General features: G+C 46.6%; 1 protein-coding gene across 7 annotated transcripts; it reads right to left on the bottom strand.

The window, feature by feature from the left end:
• GCNT4 (glucosaminyl (N-acetyl) transferase 4) lies at window positions 1-23,635 on the bottom strand. Of its 7 annotated transcripts, none has more exons than XM_032335948.1 (3): window positions 22,663-23,635; window positions 10,767-10,942; window positions 1-3,057 (listed from the first exon to the last, which is right to left on the bottom strand). In XM_032335948.1, the coding sequence occupies exon 3, from the start codon at window positions 3,054-3,056 to the stop codon at window positions 1,692-1,694; it is 1,365 nt and encodes a 454-aa protein (XP_032191839.1). In that variant the 5' UTR covers window position 3,057; window positions 10,767-10,942; window positions 22,663-23,635; the 3' UTR covers window positions 1-1,691. The 7 variants fall into 7 exon arrangements, with proteins under 7 accessions (XP_032191839.1, XP_032191843.1, XP_032191838.1 ...); XM_032335952.1 differs by having other exon boundaries at window positions 23,292-23,635; XM_032335947.1 differs by lacking the exon at window positions 10,767-10,942.
• Window positions 23,636-24,612: the final 977 nt, after the last annotated feature.

Raw genomic sequence — 24,612 nt, 5'->3', positions numbered from 1 at the left:
CAGACACTAAACTGAATGAGCCACCCAGGGGCCCTCAACAGTTACTTATTTTTAAGAAGAGGAATTTGGTCATAGTTGTTTCTGGAGAATAAAGTAATTTGAAGGAGGTAGGGGGAAAAAAGAGAAAGAAAAATGAGTTCCAGAGAAGAAGGGGAGAGAAGTGGTGCCACTTGGCTCTCAGTATCATAAACATTTTAAAACCAACAAAGTACATTTCACAGGTAGAACACAGGCACTTACAAAAATATTTACTCTAGTCTTTCAAATAGTCTCACATTGGCCTTGATTACTACATCTTTATGTAGATGCTGAGGCTGACACTGAAACGTAAGGTCAGCAAAAAATTTTTACATGAGTTCCATGTTTCCTGAGACGTAAAAAAAAAAATACTACAACCTGTTCTCAGGACCCTGCTCCTGTCCCACTTCACCCCAGGTACAAGATAGTGACATTAAAATAGATGTATATTTGATTCGTCTGGTAGTTTTCTAAGGTGTAGGTTTTACAAAATACCATTAATGAATATTCTTCCTATGTCATTAAGAAACTTAAATTTTCCTCTATCTAAGCTGAGGAGACTTCAGTAGACTTAAATAGTTTTTGTAAGTTTAAGCTTGGATTCTACTTGGATAGTTACTGGAGACGTAAGCAAAAATTTTAAATTACCATAATAGTTAATTTAGAAAGCTGTCATATTTTACAAACCTTTTCAAGAAAATTCAGTGATTCTTAGCTTAATGGTTCCATAAAACAAAATTACACTAATTCCACTATAAAAGAACCCTACATATGATAATCTAGGAGCTAGAAGACTTAGGTTCAACGTTTGGGAGTGTAACACTTTGAACTATTAATCAAGTTCTTATATTTAATCAATAATTTTAAAGAACTAATTGAATTAAAAAGAGATCACTCACGAAGTCATTGTGTAACATGATGTGAAAGTCCTACAGATCCCTTTGTTTCTCTTCAGGCACCATTTATCCCAATCCCCTCAGCCCCCACCCAGCCTCCCTGACATTCACCCACTGTAAATGCCCCGCCAACAGAGTCTTTGGACTCTGAACTCAAAGGGTGAGGCACCAATAGGAAAATTATGCTTTGGCAAGGAAGAAATTGGACAATTGTTTGAGCTTTCCTGAGGTAGTGGTTTCTCCTTCAAATATTCTAATGGTTAAGAAGAGTCTAGGGAGCTGAATTAAAAGACAAGTGGAGTGTTGGTCACTGAACATAAACACTACCCTGAAACTGGTGGTTTCAATGGTTACATGATTATCCCACACTCCAACACCTTTTCTGTAGAATCTTGATTGCTATGAGGAAAATGTAAGATATTAAGGTTGCTGTGGAGCTAGGGCAAGCCTTGAAGGCATTGTACAACTCATTGCAATTTGGATTTAATTCCTACGTGTTTCTATAAAAGTATCTGGCATACAGCTGGAGCTCAGTAGTTTCTGAGCTCTGATAATGGACCATTTAGAATCTCTGATTTAGCTCCATAAGGTTACAAGGAAACAAACATAAAAACACCCAACCAAATTCAGGCTAATTGTCGCCTTTGTGCATGGAATTATGGACACCTCGCAAACTCTGAGGAGGTTAAGTTCAAGTGGAACCCCAGTATGCCCAGTAGAGCATACAAGTCCATAAGAGCTCTATTTATCAGACACCTTCCTTCTATCATGATTTCATCATGATGTGATTATGGGATTTTTAGCCATAAGTAATTTTTTTGAAGATAAAGTGATCCATTGTCTCTGGTGCTCTTCAAGCATTTCCGCCAGGCATTTAATCAAGACAGGATCCACCTTAGAATCAAATTTATTAGCAAACCAATGCCCATCGTTTATCAGCCACCTTAATTCTGCTGCCCCAAAGATACACACACTTCGAAGGTGGGAGCCCGTACATCGCGGATACAAGAGGCCTTCGTGATAGTTCCATTTGACAAGGCGGGTCTTACTCTGCAAGTCAGACACATCTTGGGCTGACCTAGAGATCTCCCCAGGTATTCCTGGTACCCGAATTAAGGTAGCCCAAAAATGTTCATCCGGCGAGTACGTATCTTCAGACCAGGCAAAAAAGTCTTTAACGAGGGAGCTGTTGAAAATGTATTTCACAAATGCCCGACTTAAAACAAAATAAGCACTGCCAACAAATATCTCAATGTTATGAGGGGGGGCTTCCTTGGAGACGTTTGTCCTTACTGGTAGCTTCACATATTCATAAGGCACCTGTCTGAGTTCATAGTGATAAGTGAATCTTTTCATTTTACCGGTTGGGGGTTTCACCGTTTCTAACATATTTGCTCCGTTGAGTTTCTTCAACTCTGATACCAATTCAAAATTTGACTTCAATGGAAAATCTTGCCCACACAGATTGATAACGTATTTCCACCGAACTGAGGACTTGAGGAGGTCTGACAAGCAATTCAGATCGGCCTGGAGTCTGGAAATGTGCGCATATTGCACTGTCTCCAATTTGGAGGCAATGAAAACATTGGAGAAGCACTTGGCTAAATTGTTCATGGCAACTTTGAAGACATCAGGTGACTTATGGTCATAGTGGATGCAGTAAATATTGTGCTGGTGGTATATAGCATGGAGTAGCCTTTCAACCATAATGGCGTCTTTATGAACGACCAAAGAGTAGGCTATGGGGAAGCTCTTCTCCTCCCTTGAAACGGGCTTTTGATGGTACCTTCGCAGGGTCTGATAAATGTCACAGTCACTGGTTATTGCCACGACATCCTCATCATCCAAGTCAATGATGTCTCTCCTTCTTATTTCCAGACTCTTGCCGATTTCCAAAGGTGCCTGTTCATAGACCCCTGAGCAGTTCACGTCATACCTGACTTCATTCTTCACATTAGTGTACCTGTTCCTTACAAAAGGCGAGGTACTCAGGAAGGACTCGACCAAGTAAATACCTCTTTGAGGGAAGAAAAGGCTTTTCACATTTAGAAGCTTCAAAAGGGAGAACAGCCACAGAGTTACAAATAAGATGAAAACTTTCTGCTGTGCTGGGTATTTAAAACAACATTTGAATGCCTTCATTCTGTAAGAGGAAAAAGGAGTAATTCAGTTGAAATACGAGAAAGAGAACTAAGAGAAAATTAGTTCAGTTCAATCAAAATTCACTGGGTAGTACCTTTTACATGCCAGGCAGAATGCTGGGCCCCGGGGTAAATAAGACAAGGTTCTCTCACCATTATGAGAATCCAGGAAAAAAAAGGAATGAGAATATACAGAATGATAGTATTTTGCGGTATTCTGTGTTAACTATATCTGAATTGTGAGAGATGTTAGTTACCAAACAGAATGGCCAATTATGTAAACTCCTAAAATATGGGTACTGTGTAACTTTTACTGTCTGCATTTCTGCTTAGCGTATTTGGGGAGAGAAACTCTGGTTTGGGCAGAACTGGTCTACACCGTTAGATGTCATTTAGGGGTCAGGGGAGATGCGAATGCCCCACCTGAGCCTAAAAGGGGCATCCATAGTGAGTCTCCCTTCAGATCCTTATGAGATCTAAATCTGAAGTCAGATGGGGAAAGCCCATTGTTACAGACTGCATCTTTATGTCTCTCCCCGATTCACATTTTGAAACCTAAGCCTTGGGGTGATGGCATTAGGAGATGGAGGCTCTGGGAGGTGATTAGATCATGAGGATGGGGCCCTGGTTGATGGGAGTAGTGCCTTTATAAGACCGCAGAGAGCTCCCTTTACTCTTTACCCTTTCACCATGTGAAATATGGATCTGGGGACTCCAGGATCATGACCTGAGCCAAAGGCAGACACTCAACCAACTGGGCCACCCAGATGCCCCAATCCCCTTAAATTTCTAGAGGCTTTGAAAGACTTCCAGAGTTGTTGCGGTGCTTAGGACGTACCATGTAACTATCATCTTCATGTATACATAAAAAAGCAAAGGCTGGCTCCCTGTCCTGTCACCCATTTCCAGGGGCTCCTTGCACCCAAGCTTCCCCATCCTTCCTGAGAACCCCTGGAGCACACACTTCCTGATTCCAGTCTGGTGCCTAGAAAGCCTGATTTGAGATAGGGGGCATGGCTGCCTGCCCAGAAAGGGAAGGTGACTGGGCACTGGTGGCAGGGGCGCTGTGAGAAGTCCTGTGGGAACTGGCTCTGGGTCGCATGTCTGAGCTTCACCAGCCAGGGATGAGAGGTGATTTTAAAGCAACGAGGGGAGGGAACTGGGACAGCCCAGGCACCTGGCTCTCAGATTCTTCTCCTTTCCTACTCTGGGAATCTTTAAGGAGGAGAGCTCCTTACGGATCAGCCCCAGACATCAGGGGAACCAAGCAGCCCCCCAATACCACCCTGTCCCAAGTCATCGGGGAAGTGTAAGCCCTTTGGTGTGAAAGAACTTTTGTCAAATCCTGAAAGGGACTGTGGGCCTCTTCCCGGCTTTGGTGAGAATCTCTAAGGGCACGAAAGCCTCAGGAAGTGAGAAACCACAGTTTCCAACCGTGGCTCTGCTTTCCTCTGGAGAGAATCTGTGTGTGACACCCATGGGGAGCCACAAAGGGTACAGGTGGGCTGCGGGCAGGTACCTGCCCAGTGTGGCACCTGCCTCAACTCCCTGCCACCTGCAGCCTGAACTCAGGAGTCCCCACGATGGGAATGAGCTCCTGAGGTCTGAGCAGACCTTGCTGGGGTCAGGCTGCAGTCCTGTGGGCCACATGGTTCCTAGGAGACGAGTGTAACGACGCCACCTTCTGCAAACACCCAATGCCGGCTGCTTCCTTCTTCAGGCCCCAGGAGCAGGAAGCAGGCAGGCGTTTTGCTGCCAGGAAGTAGTCTGATAATTACATTACAAATAAGTGCCCACCCACAGGAGAAGGGGTACTTCACCCTCCACCTGCCCAGACAAGTAAGGAGCCCGGTCCACTGCGGAGTTCACTGCCACACACGGGGACTAGGGAGGAAGACACAACTGAGAAGGACGTGATAACAAGGCTGGATCGCTCTAGTTCAGCCGAAATAAGGTCTGTTTGAATAATTCAATAAAGAACCAACAACGATGGTGAATGAGGCCTTTTCCATAAACCCTGTTCTTTACCCCGCCTTTCCAGGCACTGTTTACAGCCTTAAAAGAAACAGCAGGCGCACAAAACATACACCCAGCTAAGTGATGATAATTGTAGTCAGGGCTAAGTGGCTACAACCATTAGCAGCTCTTCCTCGAACCCTCCTTAAGTCAGCAGTCTCAAAACCCAGGACTGCCAAATAGCGCATGCTTGCCTTCCCGAGGGAGGAGGGAGAGTGAAAAATCAGGACATGGAGGAGGCGGCTGAGGACCAAAGCACTGACTCTGGTTTAGCTTAGGGACCAGGAATGAAGGATCTACCATCCGTATTTGCAGATTAGGTGTTCTCTGCTCCCTCCACTCCCCTGCCTCTCTTGCTCCCTCCCTGCACACCCACACTCCTCTCCAGTAACTCAGATGGGGAGGGCAGCGCTTGGGAGAGATAGTACGGAGTCGGGGAGAGGCTTCAGGATATTTAACCTCTGAAGCCCAGTTTTCTTGTCTCAAAATGGGAATGAGAAATCCCCTCGAGCTGCTGCGAGGGCACAGGAGCCCCTGCATGTGAATGGGGTCACCCCACAGAGAGGCACAGTGTACCTGACACCTGTGCCCATCGTGCCTGACTCCAAACCTTGGGGTTTCTAGTACATTACACAGGATGCGCTGACAGGCAGACAATGTTAAGGAAATGACTGACCCCTTTTCTGACCAACACAAGAGGTGGAAAGGACAACAGGGGAGTAGCCGAGAGCTAAGACCTCGCTCAGAGGCTGCACCAGAAAGGCGGATGCCACACGGGTGCCACAGTACACGTCCCCTGCTCCAGCCACACAGCTGGGGCTTCTGCCCAGAGGAGGCCCTCCACTCATCTCAGAAACAGCCTATGGAGCACCTGCACCCTGGGCAAGTTGCTCAAACTCCCCCATCTCTGTGTCCACATCAGTACAAGTCTGCTAATCACAGCAGCCACCTATGGGGCTCTGGAGGTTAAACGGGGTAAGGCATGCACAGTCCTGACACGGGACTGCCTGGCCAGTACTGGCTGTGGCTTCATCTTCATCATCATCTTCACCTGCATCACAGTCACCTGAGCGAAGAGCTACCCCATCCTCCTCTGCATTGACTTCCTTAAAGATCCCGCCCACACCTCTGGTTTACTGTCCTGTCTTTTTTTTTTTTTTTTAAAGATTTTATTTATTTATTTGACAGAGAGAAATCACAAGTAGATGGAGAGGCAAGCAGAGAGAGAGAGGGAAGCAGGCTCCCTGCCAAGCAGAGAGCCCGATGTGGGACTCGATCCCAGGACCCCTGAGATCATGACCTGAGCCGAAGGCAGTGGCTTAACCCACTGAGCCACCCAGGCGCCCCTGTCCTGTCTTTTTAATCTACCTTCCATTTTCCCATTCTGACATAAATTCAATGTTTTAGAATGGATTCCTGAATGCTTCTAGGTACTCTTTATTAAATTAATATCAGCATTACTATGAACGTAGAGTCCCCAAGGAGTCGTTACATGGGGCAACGTTCTAGGTCCTCTGCGTGTGTGCAGCCCTTCAGTGGATTGATGCGGTGAGCACGACCTTCATCTGTCTTTTACAGGACAGGAAACTAAAACCCGTGGGGACTGAGAAATCACCCAAGGTTATACGGAGCTAGGATCCCCATCAGTTGAAACTTGAACCCAGAGAACTGTGTTCCTGGGATGCATTCTTAACCCTCTAGGTAATACTAATACTGTCTCTTGGAACATAACGGTTTCAGTCCTTGAATAAAATTTCTCATTACTATGTCTTACCTGACCGTCCCAAAGCTGAAACAGGAAATGAACATCAAATCACCTCACCCTGAGACCCCTCCACCCAGTTTAAGGGATTCCGTACATGGAGAATTAGCCTGGAGCCTTGCTGGGGGAGGCACACACTCTGTTCCTGCGGTCAGAGGCTGGGGCAATCCAGGAGACCAGTCAACCTTCCGGCCATGGAACCCATCAAAGGAAAAGCAAGCTAGTTCACCTGAATTCTTGTCTTATATCCCGTCACTGACGACTTACTTGGTTTGGTTGGGGTTCTCTGAGAATAACTAACTAGTTTAGCAAACTTCCTGGGCGAAATTTCTCTCTGCATGAAGAATATCCCCCCTGTGGGGAACCCTTTAACTTCTTAAACGTGGTATCATTACATGTTAGCGTGAAAAATGGGATTTGAGAGTTGACTGATTTAGAAATGTCAGGATTTTGTTTGTTCCTAAAGCTTTACAAAGAAGAATCATCATTTAAGAACATTAATATAAAGATGAACTCACTATAAATAAATAAATAAATAAATAAACCCCTCATCTAGCTGAGTAAGCTAAGGTCCTTCTACCACAGCGTTTTGATTTCATTAAGGTCATTGATTCTGCCCTGGGTAACAGGCTCATCATCAAATCGAGAGAAAGTTTTGGAGAAGACCATCAGTGGGAGGATGACTCACCCAAGATGCATTTCTCTAACACCCCACAGCACCTGCAGAGTCAGTAAAGGAGCAGAAAGGCAAGGCTCTTGCCCAGCTGACCTAACATTCTCATTGTTCTAGAGGGAAGACAGCAAAGGCAAGTAATGATCAGACTGTGAGTAGGTAAACAGTAACCACGAAAAAGACAAGAATGACGTGACTCCGGCCAAAATACGATACAAATCCTCAAATAATTAAGAGGTTATAGGCTCCAAAGGGAAAAGAAAGTGTTTTTCCATTCTGTTTATAAAAGTAAACACTTCCATTTTAAAAAAAATGATAAAGACAAGTCTAAAGAAGAAAATAAAGCTCACCAGTAATCCAACCGCCTGCCAAAAGCATTCTGTTGGCCAGGATGTCCTTCCAGACTATTTTCAGTAAAGACACTGCTGTGGGCTTGCTTTTTTAACCAGGAGTCTCGCTATTTAGGTATTGTCTTACCTGTTTCTTGCATTTCACAATACACTTAAGTCCTATTCTAAACTGTGCCCATAATTGTTAGAAACTAAACCACTTCTGAGGTCAACATACTCTTCTATGGGGAAAAAAAAAACCATTTCAATAATAGAATTTACTTTTCTGGGCCTTCTTCACCAAAGCTTAAATTATCGCATAATTCCTGCAGAAACCTAGAAGCAAAATCCTAAAACTGACAAGGACTTTAATGGTAATGGAGTTCAACTTCCTCCTTCTCTAGATGAGAAAACAGAGTCCCAGTCACCATTTTTTTTTTCATAGCAATCATTTAACACCGTTTTATTCTTGGGATGCCAGGAATGTGTTTATTCTGTTATGTACACGTTTGTACATCCAACTGCTCCCCCTGGAGGGCCTGGACAGAGCGGGGACTTTAATTGCACAGGATTTAGAGCCCTCATGGTGGTATTCTGTCCAGCCTGGCTCGGCTTCTCCCTCAACTCAGACTGTTCAGGTCAAAGTCAATAAAAATCATCACGTTCCCAGATTCAATGGACCCATACCTGTCATTTCCTAACGGTCTATCCTGAGCACTAATACTATTTGTGTTACTTATTCCACTCAATAAACCTACTAGGTTTATTATCCCTATCATTCATTCTTTATCCCCCCATCACTGTGCCCATTTTTCAGATTAGGAAATTGAGACACTGAAAGTAAACAGCTAGTATAGGGAGGACAGGATGTTCAACTCTGGCCTAATTTCAGAGCCTATGGTATTAACCACAATGCCAGGGTGCCTCTCCAATCTCTTGGCAGGAGTAAAACCCTGTTGGTTCTACATCTAAAATGTGTTTTGAATCCACCCACCACCACATCCACACCATTCCACAGGAACCACCAAAGGCCAAGCCATCACTAACTCTTTGCCTCTAAAGGAAATAACTTCCTCACTAGCCTCCCTTTTGTCCCTCTAATCCATTCTCTGTAATATAGCCAAAAGAATAATTTCAACACATAAATCAGACTGCTCTCCCTCTCTAGTCCTACTCCCCCCCCCCCCCCCCACTTAAAACCCTTCACTGGGGTTTTACTGCACTTGGAATAAAACCAGAAATCCTTTCCATGGCCACAAGGCCCAGGCAGTTCCTGTTCATACTTTCCTCTCTAACTGTATCTTATTCTGCTCTTCTTGCCCATACACTCTAAGCAACAGCTGCCTTCTCGAAGTTTCTAGAATGCCAGTCCCTTTCCTGCCTCAGGATCCTTGCACTTGCTGTCCCCATGTTCAGACCATTTTTCTCTGGATCCTGGGGTTACTGGCCCCTCACCGTCCTTCAAGCTGTAGGAGAAATGTCCTTTCCTCTGGTCCTCTCTGATCATCCTTCTCTTGTCTTTTTCCTGACTGTTGAATCCTTGTTTTCTTTCAAGCACTCATCACAGCAGCAGTAACTTTGTTTGCTTGTTTATTTCTGTCTCCCTGACAAGCCTTGGTCTTGTTCTAGGTCCAGATCCAGGTACATACCTAACTGGCACAGGGTAGTCATTCAGTGGGACAAAATCAGAAGAACCAAGTTCTAGTCTGGGCTGTGCCATCAAAAACTCCTCAAGTCAGGGCCTGAGTGGCTCTGCTGGTTGAGTGTCTGACTCTTGACTTCCACTCAAATAATGCTCTTGGGGGTTGTGGGCTCGAGCCCCTTAGGGGGTTCTGCACTCAGCATGGAGCCTGCTTGTCTCTCTCCCTGCTCATGTACGCGCTCTCTCCCTCTCTCAAATAAATACATAAATAAAACCTTAAAAACAAACAACTCAACTCATCCTGGCAAGTCATTTAATCTCGGGCACATCCTTACTTCCCATGTGTTACATGGAATAATGTTTTGTTATCTGGCAATGAGATCATGAAGGTCACAGGCATGGACCTCTCTACTCAGGCACAGGACTGCAACCAGAGGAAATGGTTTCTTGGGAAAACTGGGAAAGGCTCCATACGTTGTGGTTTGGTTTTCTTTTTCTGAAATAGCACATGCATTGTTTCCTGCATTCTGACATTCTAATTTTTTTTTTCTCACTCCCTGACGACATTCTTTTTTGCTAATGTCTGGTGCAAATATCGTTCCTGCGGACATACACCCATCTTGGATTTTGAAAGACAGGAGAATAGTTACTCTAATCAGAAGTTGATTTTTCTTTTTCTCTCCATCTGCTCAAAATCATCTGAAAGACTGACAGCCAAAGAATTCCTTTCAAAGCAACCAGTTCTGGGCAGTTATCATCGGCTAACCAGCTCCTGTAAACTCTGTGCATGGCAGAAGCTGTATCAGTTCCCCTTGGTTCAGTATCTTTACGGGCAATTCTCCAGACAGTGTAAGACTGCAGCGACGTGTTAGAGCATCCCTAAGGATCATGTCCCATGCAGAGCAGGACTGAGGACACCACAGCAGTGCGACACACAAAACACACCCTCAAACAGGGTCTCTGCCCGCACTCAGTCGCACTCAGTTGCTCAGACTGTCAAGCTAACACCGTCTGGGTGCAGGAAAGCGGACCCTCCTCATCGGAGGGGAAGTGGATGGAGGCACCTGCAGAACTTGTCACAGCTAAGAGTTTCGGTCTACAAGTAGGAACTCTATGGTCACCACCTTCGAGACTAAAGTTCTGAATGCAAAAGGTTGGCATGAACATCAGGGTGTCAACACTGATTAACACTGTTAATTCTTTCAACTAGTAACTTCACTGGAGTTTCTTCATTTTGGGGAGACTTATGGGGGTCATTTAAAGTCATAGGAGAAACGAGCAATCCATACCAGGCTGTATTTACCAGATGGCGGTCCCCTCAAGGTCATCAGAAATCTGGGCTGCTGCAAAAAAGTGCAGAATTCAGGCAGGTTTTTATAGTCACAAAAATTGGGAGGTGGCCAACTTGGTTCTGGCTTTGGTGCATCTGGTCCACAGGGCAAACATCAAAAGCTGATTGTGTATCCTGCTGGGCAAAAGGACTGGGGTAAGTCTTTAGCAGGAAGTCTAAAGGGCCATAAATGATACTATCGAATGAAGTTTCTATTTTGTAATGATTTGTGACCCTCATTATGTTGCAAGACATTGAGAGTTTTTTTCTGTAGAAAAACCCAAAAATATAAAAAGGGTGGGATTTCAAAATATCTACACCCTTAAATTTTAGCTTCGATGGAAATGGCTTAAATAAAATGCTTCCTCCTTTTTAGATAGAAAATATTACCCCCCAAAAGTTAATTAATGGATCTGACCTCTGTCTCTCAAGCTTTATGAACAGCAATGTTGCATTCCTTTCTTAGTTCTTCTCTTCTCTGCCTTCCACACTCAGCCGGACACAATACAGAGCCAAATATATTTTTTATGTTCTAAATGTAAAATGTGGGTTGAAAATATCTTGGCTTCTTTTTCTACATGGAAGAAAAACTGAACCGAAAAACATTTGTGTCTTTCTTTAAAATGTATGCTAGAAAGAGAAAAAAAACTTTCCTCACCCAAGGTCGGCATGTAATTTCACCCCCCAGAAATTTCTAGAAGCACTTATTTGGTTTATGTCTACCTCCATATTTTATACTGTCCAGAATTAATTCCTCAAAGGTTAGGTAGCAGCCGATGAGGTATAGTAACTCTGATTTGCATGTGTGCACTTAAAGTGGAATCTTTAATGCCCGTAACCACATCACAAAGGCAGCATAGGGATAAACAGATGTGAATGAAGGATACGGATGGCAGAAATGGCTAAAGGCCAGGCCACAACTCTCTGTGAATGGATTAGACACACTCAGTTTTAAATAATCAGAAAAGCGTCTTTGTGTGTTTTCTGTGTTTCGTTGATGTGGTGGGGAGCTGAGCTGGAGACTTCAATATGCTTTGGGACTCCACTAAAAAACCCAAGACCAGCTACCCTAGTGTGACTTCATCATTTCACAAAGATCTGTGCTTCTTGGTTGAAAATGTATGTACATTGTGTGTGTACAGACACCACAAAGTTAAGACCTAGGAATTTAAAATTAAGATAAAGGGGCGGAACAAATACAGTCTGCAGTGCCTGAAAAAAGTCCTGACCAAAGAGGAATTTCCAAAAGCAGGGATTTCATGTGAAATGTCTGCAGAAGTCCAATCTAGAAATGACTCCCGGAAACTCTCCAGTTGGCATCTCCTACAAGGATGCATGCTAGCAACGGTTTTAATTAAAATAACATGTCTCAACATACAGGTTTATATTTGAAGTTAATACCATGAAAAAGTAAAAGATTTTTTAGTTCAGAGCAGTCTAAGCAAACATACACACCCAACTACACAGAATGCAAAAACAAGAACCAGACTCCTCAGATTTCCATGTGGATTATAAAGTAACAGTCATTAAACCGGTCTGATAAGGGTGCCAGAACAGAAAACAGCTCAGGGAGATGAACTCGGAAACAGACCCAACAGGTAAGGATGTTGTCTACAGATCTGGTAGAGATGGTCAGTTGCGCCCCAACATCCATCCTCCCTCCCATCTTTTTTTTTTTTTTTTTAAGATTTTATTTATTTATTTGACAGACAGAGATCACAAATAGGCAGAGGGGCAGGCAGAGAAAGAGGGGGAAGCAGGCTCCCTGCTGAGCAGAGAGCCCGATGTGAGGCTCCATCCCAGGACACTGGGAATCATGACCTGAGCCCAAGGCAGAGGCTTTGACCCACTGAGCCACTCAGGTGCCCCCCTCCCTTCTTTACTGAGGACCCCAACATTGTTGCTGGCAGAGATGTACCCACCACACAGCCTTTCCGTTCAGCCTCCAATGTAGAGGAATGGTCAATGCAGGATACTGTATGGTATCTGGAACACTGTTTACAGGAGCCTGACTCAGGGGGAGGTATGCCATTTTGTACTTTTTCCCCTTTGCTCACTTTTCTGCATGGAACTCTGACATGATGGTTAGAGTTACAGTAGCCATGTTGGGGCCATGAAGAAAAGGTCAAGGAGTCTCAGAGACCTCAGCCCCGAAATCCTCAAACCACTGAACCAGCAGCAGGAAACACCCACTCTGCCTTCTTGTTACATGAGAAAAATAAGCCCTTGTATGTAGAAGGAACTTTGCAAAGATGCACTTTAAATGATGACCATATGAAAATGGCAACACTCGACATACAGACACAAACACACAAGCAAGATGAAGCTTACATTTACCTAGGTTACAACAACTAGGTACAACTCCTGTACGACAGTACAATCCTGTAGATGGTCAAGTGTGAAATTCTAGGTCTCAGGTGATGTGACCTTCTCAACTGTGTTCAGAGGCAGATGCGGACTTCGGGTAAACATTTGAGCAGAACAGACCCCCTGATTTACCAAATGAACTCGGATATTGGCACCCACATGCTCACCTCACATCAGGTAGGCACCACTCAGCTCTTAGCAAACCTCTGCTTTGCAGGGTTCTAGCCACAGGCAGGGCGGCGGGCCCCATGATCCCTGAAAGTCACCTTGCAGGCAGCCTGCCTTCTGGTGTGCTTATGCATTAACAGGCTTGTTACCTATTAAGGAAGGTATCAGTACCACGTAGGGTGACCATGTTGCATCATGCTTCCCTCCCTCAACCGCCTGACCCCATTCCTCTCTTCCCTGCCTCTCCTGAGCCCCTGCATCTCACCCTCCTGCTTTCTACCTCTGTGTACAACGTAACTGGTTTGGAAAAAGCAGTTAAAGCCAGTGGTTCTGAATTTAAGTCCTGACATCACCAAGAAGCTGTCACCAGCCTAATGAGTCCTCTGCCTCCTTCCCTGAGAAGGTGGGCCAGGGTGCTAACTCATACGGATGCTGGGATGACTAACTGAGCACACGCACTGAGCATTCTGACAGGAGAGCAGACAGGCATATACACGGCACAGCAGTAAGGGGTCAAAAACATTTACACGAGCGACAGCTGTAGGAGCAGCACCAAAGATCAGAGGCCAGCAGCTGTTCTGCAAGCTAGGACTGGGCTTCACCCCAAACCTGCCACCAGCACTCCTGCACCCAGAGACCACCTCTGAGAGGCAATGGCCAGGGGTCTCCGCGGGGCCGGATGGCTCAGAAGCCATACCAAAGGTTTCCGCAAGAAGAAATCAGCCTGTGACCACTGTAATATTCTTACAACTTTTCTGTAGGCTTAGAATTTTTCAAAAAGGATCCCCCCTGCCTTTTTAAGTGGGAATCATAGGGTAAACAGGACCGTGCAGGATTCCAAGCCTTCGGAAGTCCCTGCCTCCAACGGGATTCAGGCAACTCATTTTTAGTAGCATGATCTTAAACCTCTCTGTAAGTCTGGTGCCACTGCTGTCTTCCTTCTGCAATTATAGGTTCCAAGTCTTCTGTGGTTCACTACTTTGCTATAAAAAATATCTTCTCTTTTGTTGTTCCATATTTGTTGGAATCTAGTAATCTAGTGATCATAAAAATATTCTTTCTTCTATTATTTTATTGTGGTTAAATATACTTAACATAAAATTTACCATTTTGATTATTAGTGCTAAAAAAAATCTTGATCATAAAAATATTCTTTCTTCTATTATTTTATTGTGGTTAAATATACTTAACATAAAATTTACCATTTTGATTATTAGTGCTAAAAAAATCTTGATCATAAAAATATTCTTTCTTCTATTATTTTATTGTGGTTAAATATACTTAACATAAAATTTACCATTCTGATTATTAGTGCTAAGAAAAAAAAAATCTCTGCTTCTTGGTTTGTCCTAGAAAAGCCATTCCATAAATGTTGGAGACGACATGGGTGGATGACAGGTGGACAAACAGATGGAAGGATGGATGGGTGGATGGACGGACGGATGGACGAGCAGATGGGTGGATGGACGGATGGATCCAGTTAAAATTTCAACCATTTTAAGTTCTGCACCATTAGATATATTCACGCTGCTGACAATCATCACAACATCCACCCACAGAACTTTTTCATTTTCCCCAGCTGAAACTTGGTACCCGTCAAACACTAATTCCTTGTTTCCCCCTTTGGCAGCTCTGGGGAAACATCCCTCTGCTTTCTTTTTATGTATCTGATTCCTCTAGGACCCTTGTATTGGAGGAATCATAGTGTCCATCCTTATTGTACTTAACATGCCTTTGAAGCTCATCTATGCTGCAGCGTGTCAAAAGTTTCTTCCTTTCAAGGCTGAATAATACTCAATTGTATGTACACCCTGCACTTTGACCATGCGTTTGTCCACGGACACCTGAGTGGCTTCAGTCTTTTTTTTTTTTTTTTTTAAGATTTTATTTATTTGACAGGGAGAGAGCACAGGTAGGCAGAGAGGCAGGCAGAGAGAGAGGAGGAAGCACGCTCTGCGCTGAGCAGAGAGCCTGATCTCCCAGGACCCTGAGATCATAACCTGAGCCCAAGGCAGAGGCTTTAACCCACTGAGCCACCCAGGTGCCTCCCAGTCTTTTGACTATTACGAATAATGTTGCTATAGACAAGAGAATACAAATACCTATTCATGTCCCCGTTTTTACTTATTTTGTGTATGTTTTATATATACCTTCATCCTTATATCCTATTTCTATCCCCCTTCAGCTGGTTGCCCATCCACCCAGCCAACATTTACTGTGTGCCCACCACGTGCCAGGGAGGGGCATTGTTAGAATCTGGAGAGATATGCCCAGAAGCTGTCCTGCCTGGAGGAATCCAGAGAGAAGTAAATAGTGAGGTCCTAGGTGACCTGACAATACAACCCAAGAAACCCCAATTTTTTATACAATTTTATTGGATACAAATATTTCAGAAAAGGTAAGTTAGCAACTAGCATGGAGAAATGGTTCTTGTACTAAGGGATTTTCTTGCACAGTAAGGATCTCTTCCCCAGTTCCACATCCATTCCTTCAGCTCTGTAATCTCCATAATCTCCATAGAAGTGCCTCCCCCCCACTGCCCCCCTGCCGATCTAGTCACTGCAGCTTAACTGGTGTCTGCCTCGTGTGTCACTTCACTTCTGTCTCCGGACCCATCTGCGACTACATTGAGCTCTGGCCGCCTGTGGGTAGGGCAAGATGCTTGCTGGGAAGACTAAAGGAAGGAAGAACCGGGTGGAAGACCATGGCTGGCCAGAGCAAGCCCCTCCTTGCTGCACTCAGGTGGAATGTACAGGGGTGGTGGTGGTGAAGAAAGGACACAACTATGCAAATATTCCAAACGTGCCACAGTGATGCAAAGGAGCAGAAGGAAGAGAAAAGGAAGCTTGGCAAGCCCAGGAGCTATGGTAAGCCTAGTTCTTCCTGGTCTTGGGCACAACTGGCCACCCTCTGCTGCGGTCTGAATGAGCGGCTATCTGTCATGGGCTGTCTGGATCTGAAAAATGGCTGGGAGAAATAGCAAGGTTTGCAGAACCTTTAGAAATAGGTCCAACCTGTATCCAAGAGCAGACAGACTGATCATCTAAGTCTGAACATAGACAGAAAGCTCTCCTCCGAAGGGTCGGGTGGCAGGGGTGGGGGGGGGGTGGGGAGAAAAGCAACCAAAGAGCGAGAACTACACAGTATTCCTGGAGATTTACTTGAGGGAACAAAGAGCTCCCTTACCACCAGGCACTTTTTTTTTTTTTTTTTTTGGTTGCCTCAGTAAGGGAGAACATCCCATCAAAAGACGTTTGGCAGCATCTTGGAGAAGGAAAAGGGGGCTTAGATTTTATTGAGCCTTTTGCAGTTAGTTTAAGGCTAGTGTTTCAGTGCAGGGGGGAGGGTTGTAGGAGAGGGCTCCAACAGGACTGGATAAGGATCATGACTAAGATTCCAGGCACTTTTTCTGTGCTCGAGCAACCATGGCTAAAAGCATTCTTGCCATCAAGTTGTTTTGCTTTTTGCATTCTTAAACTTTTTTGGTGCAATTATACTATCTAATTTTAATTAACTTAAGAATCTCCCTTAAGAATCATATGTGAACAAAATTCAACATTAAGGAAATTTTAAATAACCTGAATCTCTTGTCTAAAAGTGAGCTTTAGCACAGAAGTCAGGCGGTCTAGAGCTCGGCGGTGGCAGTGAGGGGTGGCGTGAAGCACAGAGAAATGACAAGGCACAAGTATCACTTCCGATTACTTTGAAATTTCTCCTCTTAATCTGCCAATACATAAGCCAAAACTTACCTCTGTGTTACAAATGCATGAAAAACCCCTAAGCTGACAGTGTAAACAAAGCAGGGAGAGGGCAATCCTCATCATGGACATGTAGTTCCTGACTGTGTGTCGGCAGGTGACTATATGGGATACTGGGCTGTGGGCGGTGGGTGCTTGCGGGTGGGGACACCGAGGCTGGAGTCAGAGAATATGGTCCTCACGGAGCAACCCCATGAGGGATGTTTCAGAGCAGCTATAATTTAAATGCAAACAATGATGGGGCCGATGACAATTCTTCGGATGTCAGCCACACAAGGACTGCAAAAGATGCCAACTTTTTAAGCCTCATTAACTGTAAAGAAGGCCTCTAACAAAGATACTCACATTGTTATTAATTCCTCTGGCCAGGACATCAGCAGCCAAATCAGCAGAGGACACAAAGGTTTATAGGAAAGAGGGCAGAAGGAGGATCCAAGCAGATTTAGACAAACTTGAATCAAGTACGATGCAATTTAATGCTGATTAATACAAAGACTAACATGTAGGGCCAAGAAATTAACTGCACTTGTACCAGATGGAAAAATGGAGTTTAACAGGAGTATTTGCAGAGAACAGTTCAGGGTTTGGCAGACTGTAAGTCTGGGAGGAGTCACAGTTTGTTGGATAGGAGACTGCCAAAAGATTTTTTTTTTTAAAGGCAACAAATGCAAAGCAAAACCCAAATCAGTGTGGTCCTGGACAGTATGAGAACCACAGAGCTGCAGAACATGAGGCCCAGAGCACTCTTAGAAAGCATCTTCCGGACACCTGGGTGGCTCAGTCAGTTAAGCGTCTGCCTTCAGCTCAGGTCATGATCCCAGTGGTCCTGGGATCCAGCCCCGCGTTGGGCTCCCTGCTCAGGGGGGAGTCTGCATCTCCCTCTCCCACTGCCTGCCGCTACCCTCTGTTTGTACTCTCTTTCTCTGTCAAAGAAGTAAATAAATAAAAATCTTGAAAAAAAGAAAGCATCTTCTACCAGGCTAGACCTTGGGACAGAGGAAGGGATGGGTTGGTGTCTGGGTACAACCCTCCACAAGGGTACCGACTGACAGAAGTGAAGCAGAAGAGTGACCACAGGAGGGAAATGGGAGGTCAAGACTGAAGAAGTAGGGTACCTGGGTGGCTCAGTGGATTAAGCCGCTGCCTTCGGCTCAGGTCATGATCTCAGGGTCCTGGGATCGAGTCCCGCATCGGGCTCTCTGCTCAGCGGGGAGCCTGCTTCCCTCTCTCTCTGCCTGCCTCTCTGTCTACTGTGATCTCTCTCTGTCAAATAAATAAATAAAATCTTAAAAAAAAAAAAAAAGACTGAAGAAGTAAACATTCCAGAAGAATAAAAGTTGGCTCCAAATATTAAAAACACAAGCTGTGGGGACCCATCCCCAGAAGTTCCAATTCAAAAGATGTGAGTGGTTTTGGAATTTCCATTTCTAAGTTTGCAGGGGATGCCGGTATGGCCAGTCCAGGGACCACACTCTGAGAACAAGTGTTCTAAAAAGAAAATTGTAATTCAGAAAAAAAAAAATGTATTTCTGAGATTTTACTAAGATACCATGGCCATTCCCTGATAAGTCCAAATTAGGGAGAATTTACTAGTTTTAAAAGCCCATGCATTTATTTTGAAGATTATGCTCTTTTTAAGATTTTATGTTGCTGAACACAAGTTCTACCTTTACTTCCGACCCTTAGTGTTTCTTATTAGTTCAGCTTCATAAAGCAAAATTTTGCTTCTGTTTCTGCTTTATTTTCTGACATTTTATACGGCAGGCAGTCTCCCTCTGGTCTTCTTCCATGCCTCCTGTCCTGTGTATTATACTCAGCAGGTCAAGCTTCATTACATATTAAATGTGACCTGTTTTTATCAAATGGTATCTGGCTTCCCATATCTTCTAAAATAGTAAATTTTTAAAAAAGATTTTATTTATTTATTTGACACAGAGAGAGAGAGATCACAAACAGGCAGAAAGGCAGGCAGAGAGAGAGGGGAAAGCAGGTTCCCCACTGTGCAGAGAGTCCAATGTGGGGCTTGATCCCAGGACCCCGAGATCATGACCTGAGCCGAAGGCAGAGGCTTAACCCACTGAGCCACCCAGGCGCCCCTAAAATAGTAAATATTGATCCAGTCCTTTCCCCCAAGAGTCCACACTGAGCCCACCATGCCCAGGGGCCCATTAGGTTTCAACCCAGCTGCATTCAATTCCTGATTAATTTTATTTGATCTTATATACTTGAAGCTTTGGCCTTTCGATCCCAGTAGGAAAATTACCAGCATATGGGATGCATATAAAATGACATACAAAACAATGCAAATAAATACAAAACATACACCTTTAAATTGTTTGGGAAAAGTCTGTAAGCTAGGACATTGATACTATATGCTTTGCTTCTCTCTAGTCTGGTGAGCAGCGACCAGGTTCTTCTAATACCATTTATTTTCCCTGGCCCCCAGCATCTGACACTTGTTAGCGTGCTACACAGAGGACATGCCTTTGCCTGGGAGCCAGGTAAATGGGATCCAAGCCTTAACTTCGCCACTGTTTGGTTCTATGGCCTTGTACAAGTTCTCGAAGTTCTCTGGTTCTCAGATCCTACAGCTGGCAATGATGGAAGGGGCACGATCACAATAAAAATACCAGCACTAAGGCTTACAGAGCACCCACTAGGGGCTGGCACAGTGCACACATGCACACAGCGTGTCCACACTTTGCATGCATGACTCACACACACTCCCCTCACAACAGCCCGGGACAGGGTACTATAAAGGCACCACGCAGGTGTGGCGCTACTTCTGGGCCCGGGAAGCTCAGCCAAGGCCACATGCTCGGGAGGCAGTGGGACGGCGGCCAAGTTTGGCTCCAAGGGCCCCTCTGCCCTTATGCTGCAGCTTTGTGACACAATTCCCATCCGTGTTTTCCTAAACACGAAGTCTGTCTAGCCTATGAAGTAAAAATTTAAATTTCATGCTCATTTGTGCTTCAAAATATTGTTTCTGTAAGACAGGACTTTGATATCACAATCCCGCACAGACTGTTTTTCCGGAAATGGACTCCAGACAGCCTTTCCTGCCCACTGGCTCCATCCCATTCACATATAAATTATGTGTGAGGCTCTCTCATCTTAAAAAAGCCATTCCGCCGTCCTGCCTCTCTCTTGAGGAGTGGCTTCCAAGAAGCTAAGCATGGAGGCCACTGCCAGTGCTCAGCCCATACCACGCCCCACCCCACTCAGGGTGCTCACTCCCCGTGGGCTTTGGGAGAGACGCGCAGCCTGGCTCTTACCCTTCCCCATGAACGTAGGGGCTCTGTTCAGGCCTGCACCCCTGTCCCATCCACCCCAGGCTTTGAATAGTGCCCCAACACAGACACAATCAACCAAATCTATCTTTCCTCCAAACTCTACCCCTCCTCTAATGTTCCCTCTTTTGTAAATGGCAGCAACACCTGCTCAAACCTGGAGGGACTTGCCCTGCCCTGTCCTACACAAAAGTAGTCACCAAGTCACTCCAGGGTCTGCCTTGAGTCTGAGCACTTGTGTAACCCTACTGCCCCTGGCACAGCCTAGCCCACCAGGCCTCTCACACCCTTGCAACAGCCCTGTTTACCTTTCGGGAACCTTAGATCCACTCTCGCACAGCAACCTAGGAATTCTGAATGGAAATCTCACCAGGATACCCTCAGCGGTGAAACTGTTCAGAGGATGTATTCCACGTATCGGCCCCAAAGCATGGCATCATCTTTTCCAATGGACTTCTCCATTCCATGAACTCTCTGCTAGCTCTCCTCTGTCTTCGGGCACACCATTCCCTGGGGGGAGAATGCTTGCTTCTTCCTTCTCCTCCCCGCTTTGCCCTTAGTGTAAGCCACTCCCACCCACCCTTCAGGCCTTCTGACCTTAAATCTCCCCAAGAAGGCCTCCTGTCTCTATCCCAGACTCAGCGCATCTGCTCTCCCACAGCACCCAGCACTGGCCTGACCCAACAGTAAATGCTTAAAAAACCTGGACCGATAACTCTGGACGGATGAATTGATTTTTCAACCCTGCATCACATAATCTCACTATGTTGCTGTTTTCTTCCTGCTTCCCAAAGGAAGAAGGAAACTCTTTGAAGCAGACACAGTTACACTTCTGACAGTGGTGCCAAGATAAGCCCCAGGTCACCAACTCATACTCCCCAAACCAGCTCCGGAGTCAGTGATTCAAGAGAGGGAGGGGGAAGAGAGGAAGCTGGGCACAGTCATGCATACTCTCTACTTGCACACCTCCCCCAAGCCATGATCGGAGTTCGTTCAAAGGCAGATTGCTAACTATTTACTGCTTGCCTGTCTTGAGAGTACTTTCTTAGCATGATGTCATCAAGTGCCAACTTTGACCTATTCCCCAATTATGCCATTCACCCCTACCTAACTCTGCCGTGATTATTCTGGCACTTAGCAAATTACTGTAAACTTTGGAATGAGTACAAGTACTAAACAGGAGGGGAACCCCCCCCCCCAATTCCCCTATCAGTTTTTGAAAGTTACTACCATACAACCGAATTCTTTGGCTATTGTTTATACGCTAATAAAAGAAGATAATCCAACAGCATCCTAATTAGTGATTTCTCAGACAGTACCAGATCCTCAGAAAGTGCAACACAGGAAATGTTCTTTGCAATAATTAACTTATTTTTTTTAAGATTTTACTTCCTCAAGACACCATCAAAAAAAGCTGTCAAAAGGGACACTGGGTTCTAGAACGCTTTAGGCTGATAAGTAGTTTAATAAAGGCACGTTTTGGGGCGCCTGGGTGGCTCAGTGGGTTAAAGCCTCTGCCTTCGGCTCAGGTCAGGATCCCAACGTCCTGGGATGGAGCCCCGCCTCAGGCTCTCTGCTCAGCAGGGAGCCTGCTTCCTCCTCTCTCTCTGCCTGCTTCTCTGCCTGCTTGTGATATCCATCTATCATATAAATAAAATCTTAAAAAAAAATAAGGGTACGTTTTACGCGTGTAGGATCAAAAAGGGTGACTTCTATGCCTACCAAACTGCATGGATACTTAATATTATTCCTGATTCCCTTAGTATTCTGGTTTGTTGCTCTTCAGTTTTACGGATGAGAAGAGGACAGAATAAGGGCTTAAGGGCTAACACCACCTCTTCGCATGCCCAGTAAGGGGGTAAAAGCCCAAGTTTCCCAGGCTACAATGACCCCAAAAACCTCCCAAAGACAGGGAATTCAGTTCTAAAACTTAACGAGCAATACCCGTTCACTCGCCCTGTTCGCCTAAGATGGTAAACTGACTTGAGTGTCCAGACCTCTTGGCTCGGATCCCCGGAGGCTCCTAGCCTGCCGGAGAGGCGCTGCCACCTCGCCGGGGGGACGTCCCGGTCAGCTCTGCGGCAGGAAAACTTGACCTTAAAAAAGCGCAGAAGCCAGTCCCTGGGAGGGCACCGCCGGGAAGTCCGCCCCGCAGCTTCCGACCCCCAAACTAGTAAGACACCCCCACTTCCCCCGCCAAGCACCTAGTGCTAACGGAGAAGCCACTGGAGCAGCCCACTCCCGAGCACCGCGTCCGCTCCCGCCCACTCACCTCCCGCCTACCCCAGGCGAGGACGCCCACGGCCGGGTCTCCCGCAGCGTCGCTCGGCCCGAGGCTGGGGCGAAGCTGGCGAGCTAGTCGGGAAAAGCGAGCGTCGTGACCCTGCCTCTCGGCGCCCCTCGCCTGAGCGGTTCTTCCTGGCGCCCCGGCCGGGAGGTCCTAGATTGCGCGACCACCGCCTCGGGAAAGGGCGCATGCCGGAGCCGCGTCCTCACCGCTCCGGGAGAGTCTGGGGAAACCCTGGTGCGCACACGCCGCGCGACTCCCGGCCGCCGCGCGGGTTCCCGAAGTTGCGGCGTCCGCTTGGCGCGCGGCGGGGTCGCCCACAGTAGCTCCGGGCTCCATCTGCGCGCCGACACCGGCAGGCGCGCAGCCAGGCGGGGGCTCAGCTCGGGATCCCGATGCGGCACCCCGGGGCCGACGCCCCAGCTCTCACCCCCGAGAGCAACGCGGCGCCCAAGTTTTCCCCAGCGGGAAAGTGAAAGTCTCGAGGGGGTAAGGGTCCCGGCGTCCCGGCCACCCCGCGGCTGGGATCCGAGCCCCGCACCCGCCACCGCGGGACAGCTCTGCACCCCGGCCCCGGGCGTTCCTCACTGGCCTGCGTGGCCAAGTCGACTTACGAAAGGGAGCAGGGGAGCCCCGAACGCGGGGTCCCCGCGGCTGCAGAGGCCAGCCCGGCGGGGTCCGCGAGCTACGCTCCGGGATCCCGGCCTTTCTGCGGCTGCAGCGGCTCGCTCCCGCCTCCTCCCCTTTCGCCAACTCGGCGGCGCGCCCTGCTAAGGGAGTTGCTCTCCCTCGGCCGGGGGTGGGAGAGCGGCGAGCGGCCCCCGTGACGTGGAGAAAGGAGGAGCGCCGTCGCCGCGCTCCTGCCGCGGGAGCTCCCCGCCCCTGCACTCCCGGGTCCCCGCTCCACGCTTGGGACAAAGTTCCGAGGCGCGCCCGGCGCGCTGCACTCCGGCTGAGCCGCGCTGCTCTGAGTGTCATCCAGGTTAGGTTTCCTCCCCGCAGGAAACACACAAGATCCCAGGTCGGGAGGGCCAAGAGACTTGCCCGAAGTCGCTCAGAAGGCGGTGACAAGGCAAACTTAAATCTGCGACTCTTTGCTTTTCCCCAAGGCTGTGCTCTGTGGGGCTCTGGCCTGCAGGAATCGCCTGACTCATTGGCGAGCCGGGGACAGTGTCCCACGCAGCTTGGAGAAATATCTAGGAACAGCGTGGGAAGGTGGAGCTTTATGGCCAATAAATAGGGTACAAAGTTGTTTTTCAATCAGTGCCTACATGCCAAATAGACACTCTACAGCCCCCTCTTCACCCTAAAGCGGGGGTGAGGGCGGTAGCCTTGAGGGCGCAGGATCCAGTGCCAACCCTGCTCACTGAATAATTGAAAGCAAGCACAGACGCGCTTAACCAATTGGGCAGTATTGAAATACATCAATTTTGTGTTGTGGGTGTGATGCAGGTAGACTAGTCTGAGGACTCAGAGTGACCCGGGGTCCTACAGATCAGCCAAGTCTACAGGCAAGATGGAGACCAAATGTTTCCCAGGAGGAAGCGAAAACAGAGTTTGTTGAATACCTGAGTACAGAGAAGAGCAGAGAGAGTGTGTCTGGGAGACTCCAAAAGGGGAATAAATCTAGTGGTTGCTTGGGTTTAGGGATTTCTATTGGAAAGGAGTGCAGGGTACCTGCCTTTAGTAATCCAGGATATGGTCCAATGGAAGGTGAGTGACAGGTTATTAATAGGTGTTAATTTTATAAGTCATGGAAGGTACAGGGCGTTGATGCCAGCGTCTTCTCAGGTTTGTTCAAAACTAAAGTGTTTGGGATCTGGGTAGATGTTATCAGGTGTTTGAGGGCCTAGTGCAAAGCTCAGAATGACTAACTTTCTTGTTACCCCCTTGGAGTGGGAACATACTTCTTTGGTTTATTTAGATGCAGGAAAT

The sequence above is a fragment of the Mustela erminea genome, chromosome 3 (assembly GCF_009829155.1).
Source record: "Mustela erminea isolate mMusErm1 chromosome 3, mMusErm1.Pri, whole genome shotgun sequence".
Taxonomy (NCBI): domain Eukaryota; kingdom Metazoa; phylum Chordata; class Mammalia; order Carnivora; family Mustelidae; genus Mustela; species Mustela erminea.
The sequence above is the reverse complement of the archived record's forward strand: the minus strand, read 5'-3'. Positions and strand labels throughout refer to the sequence as shown.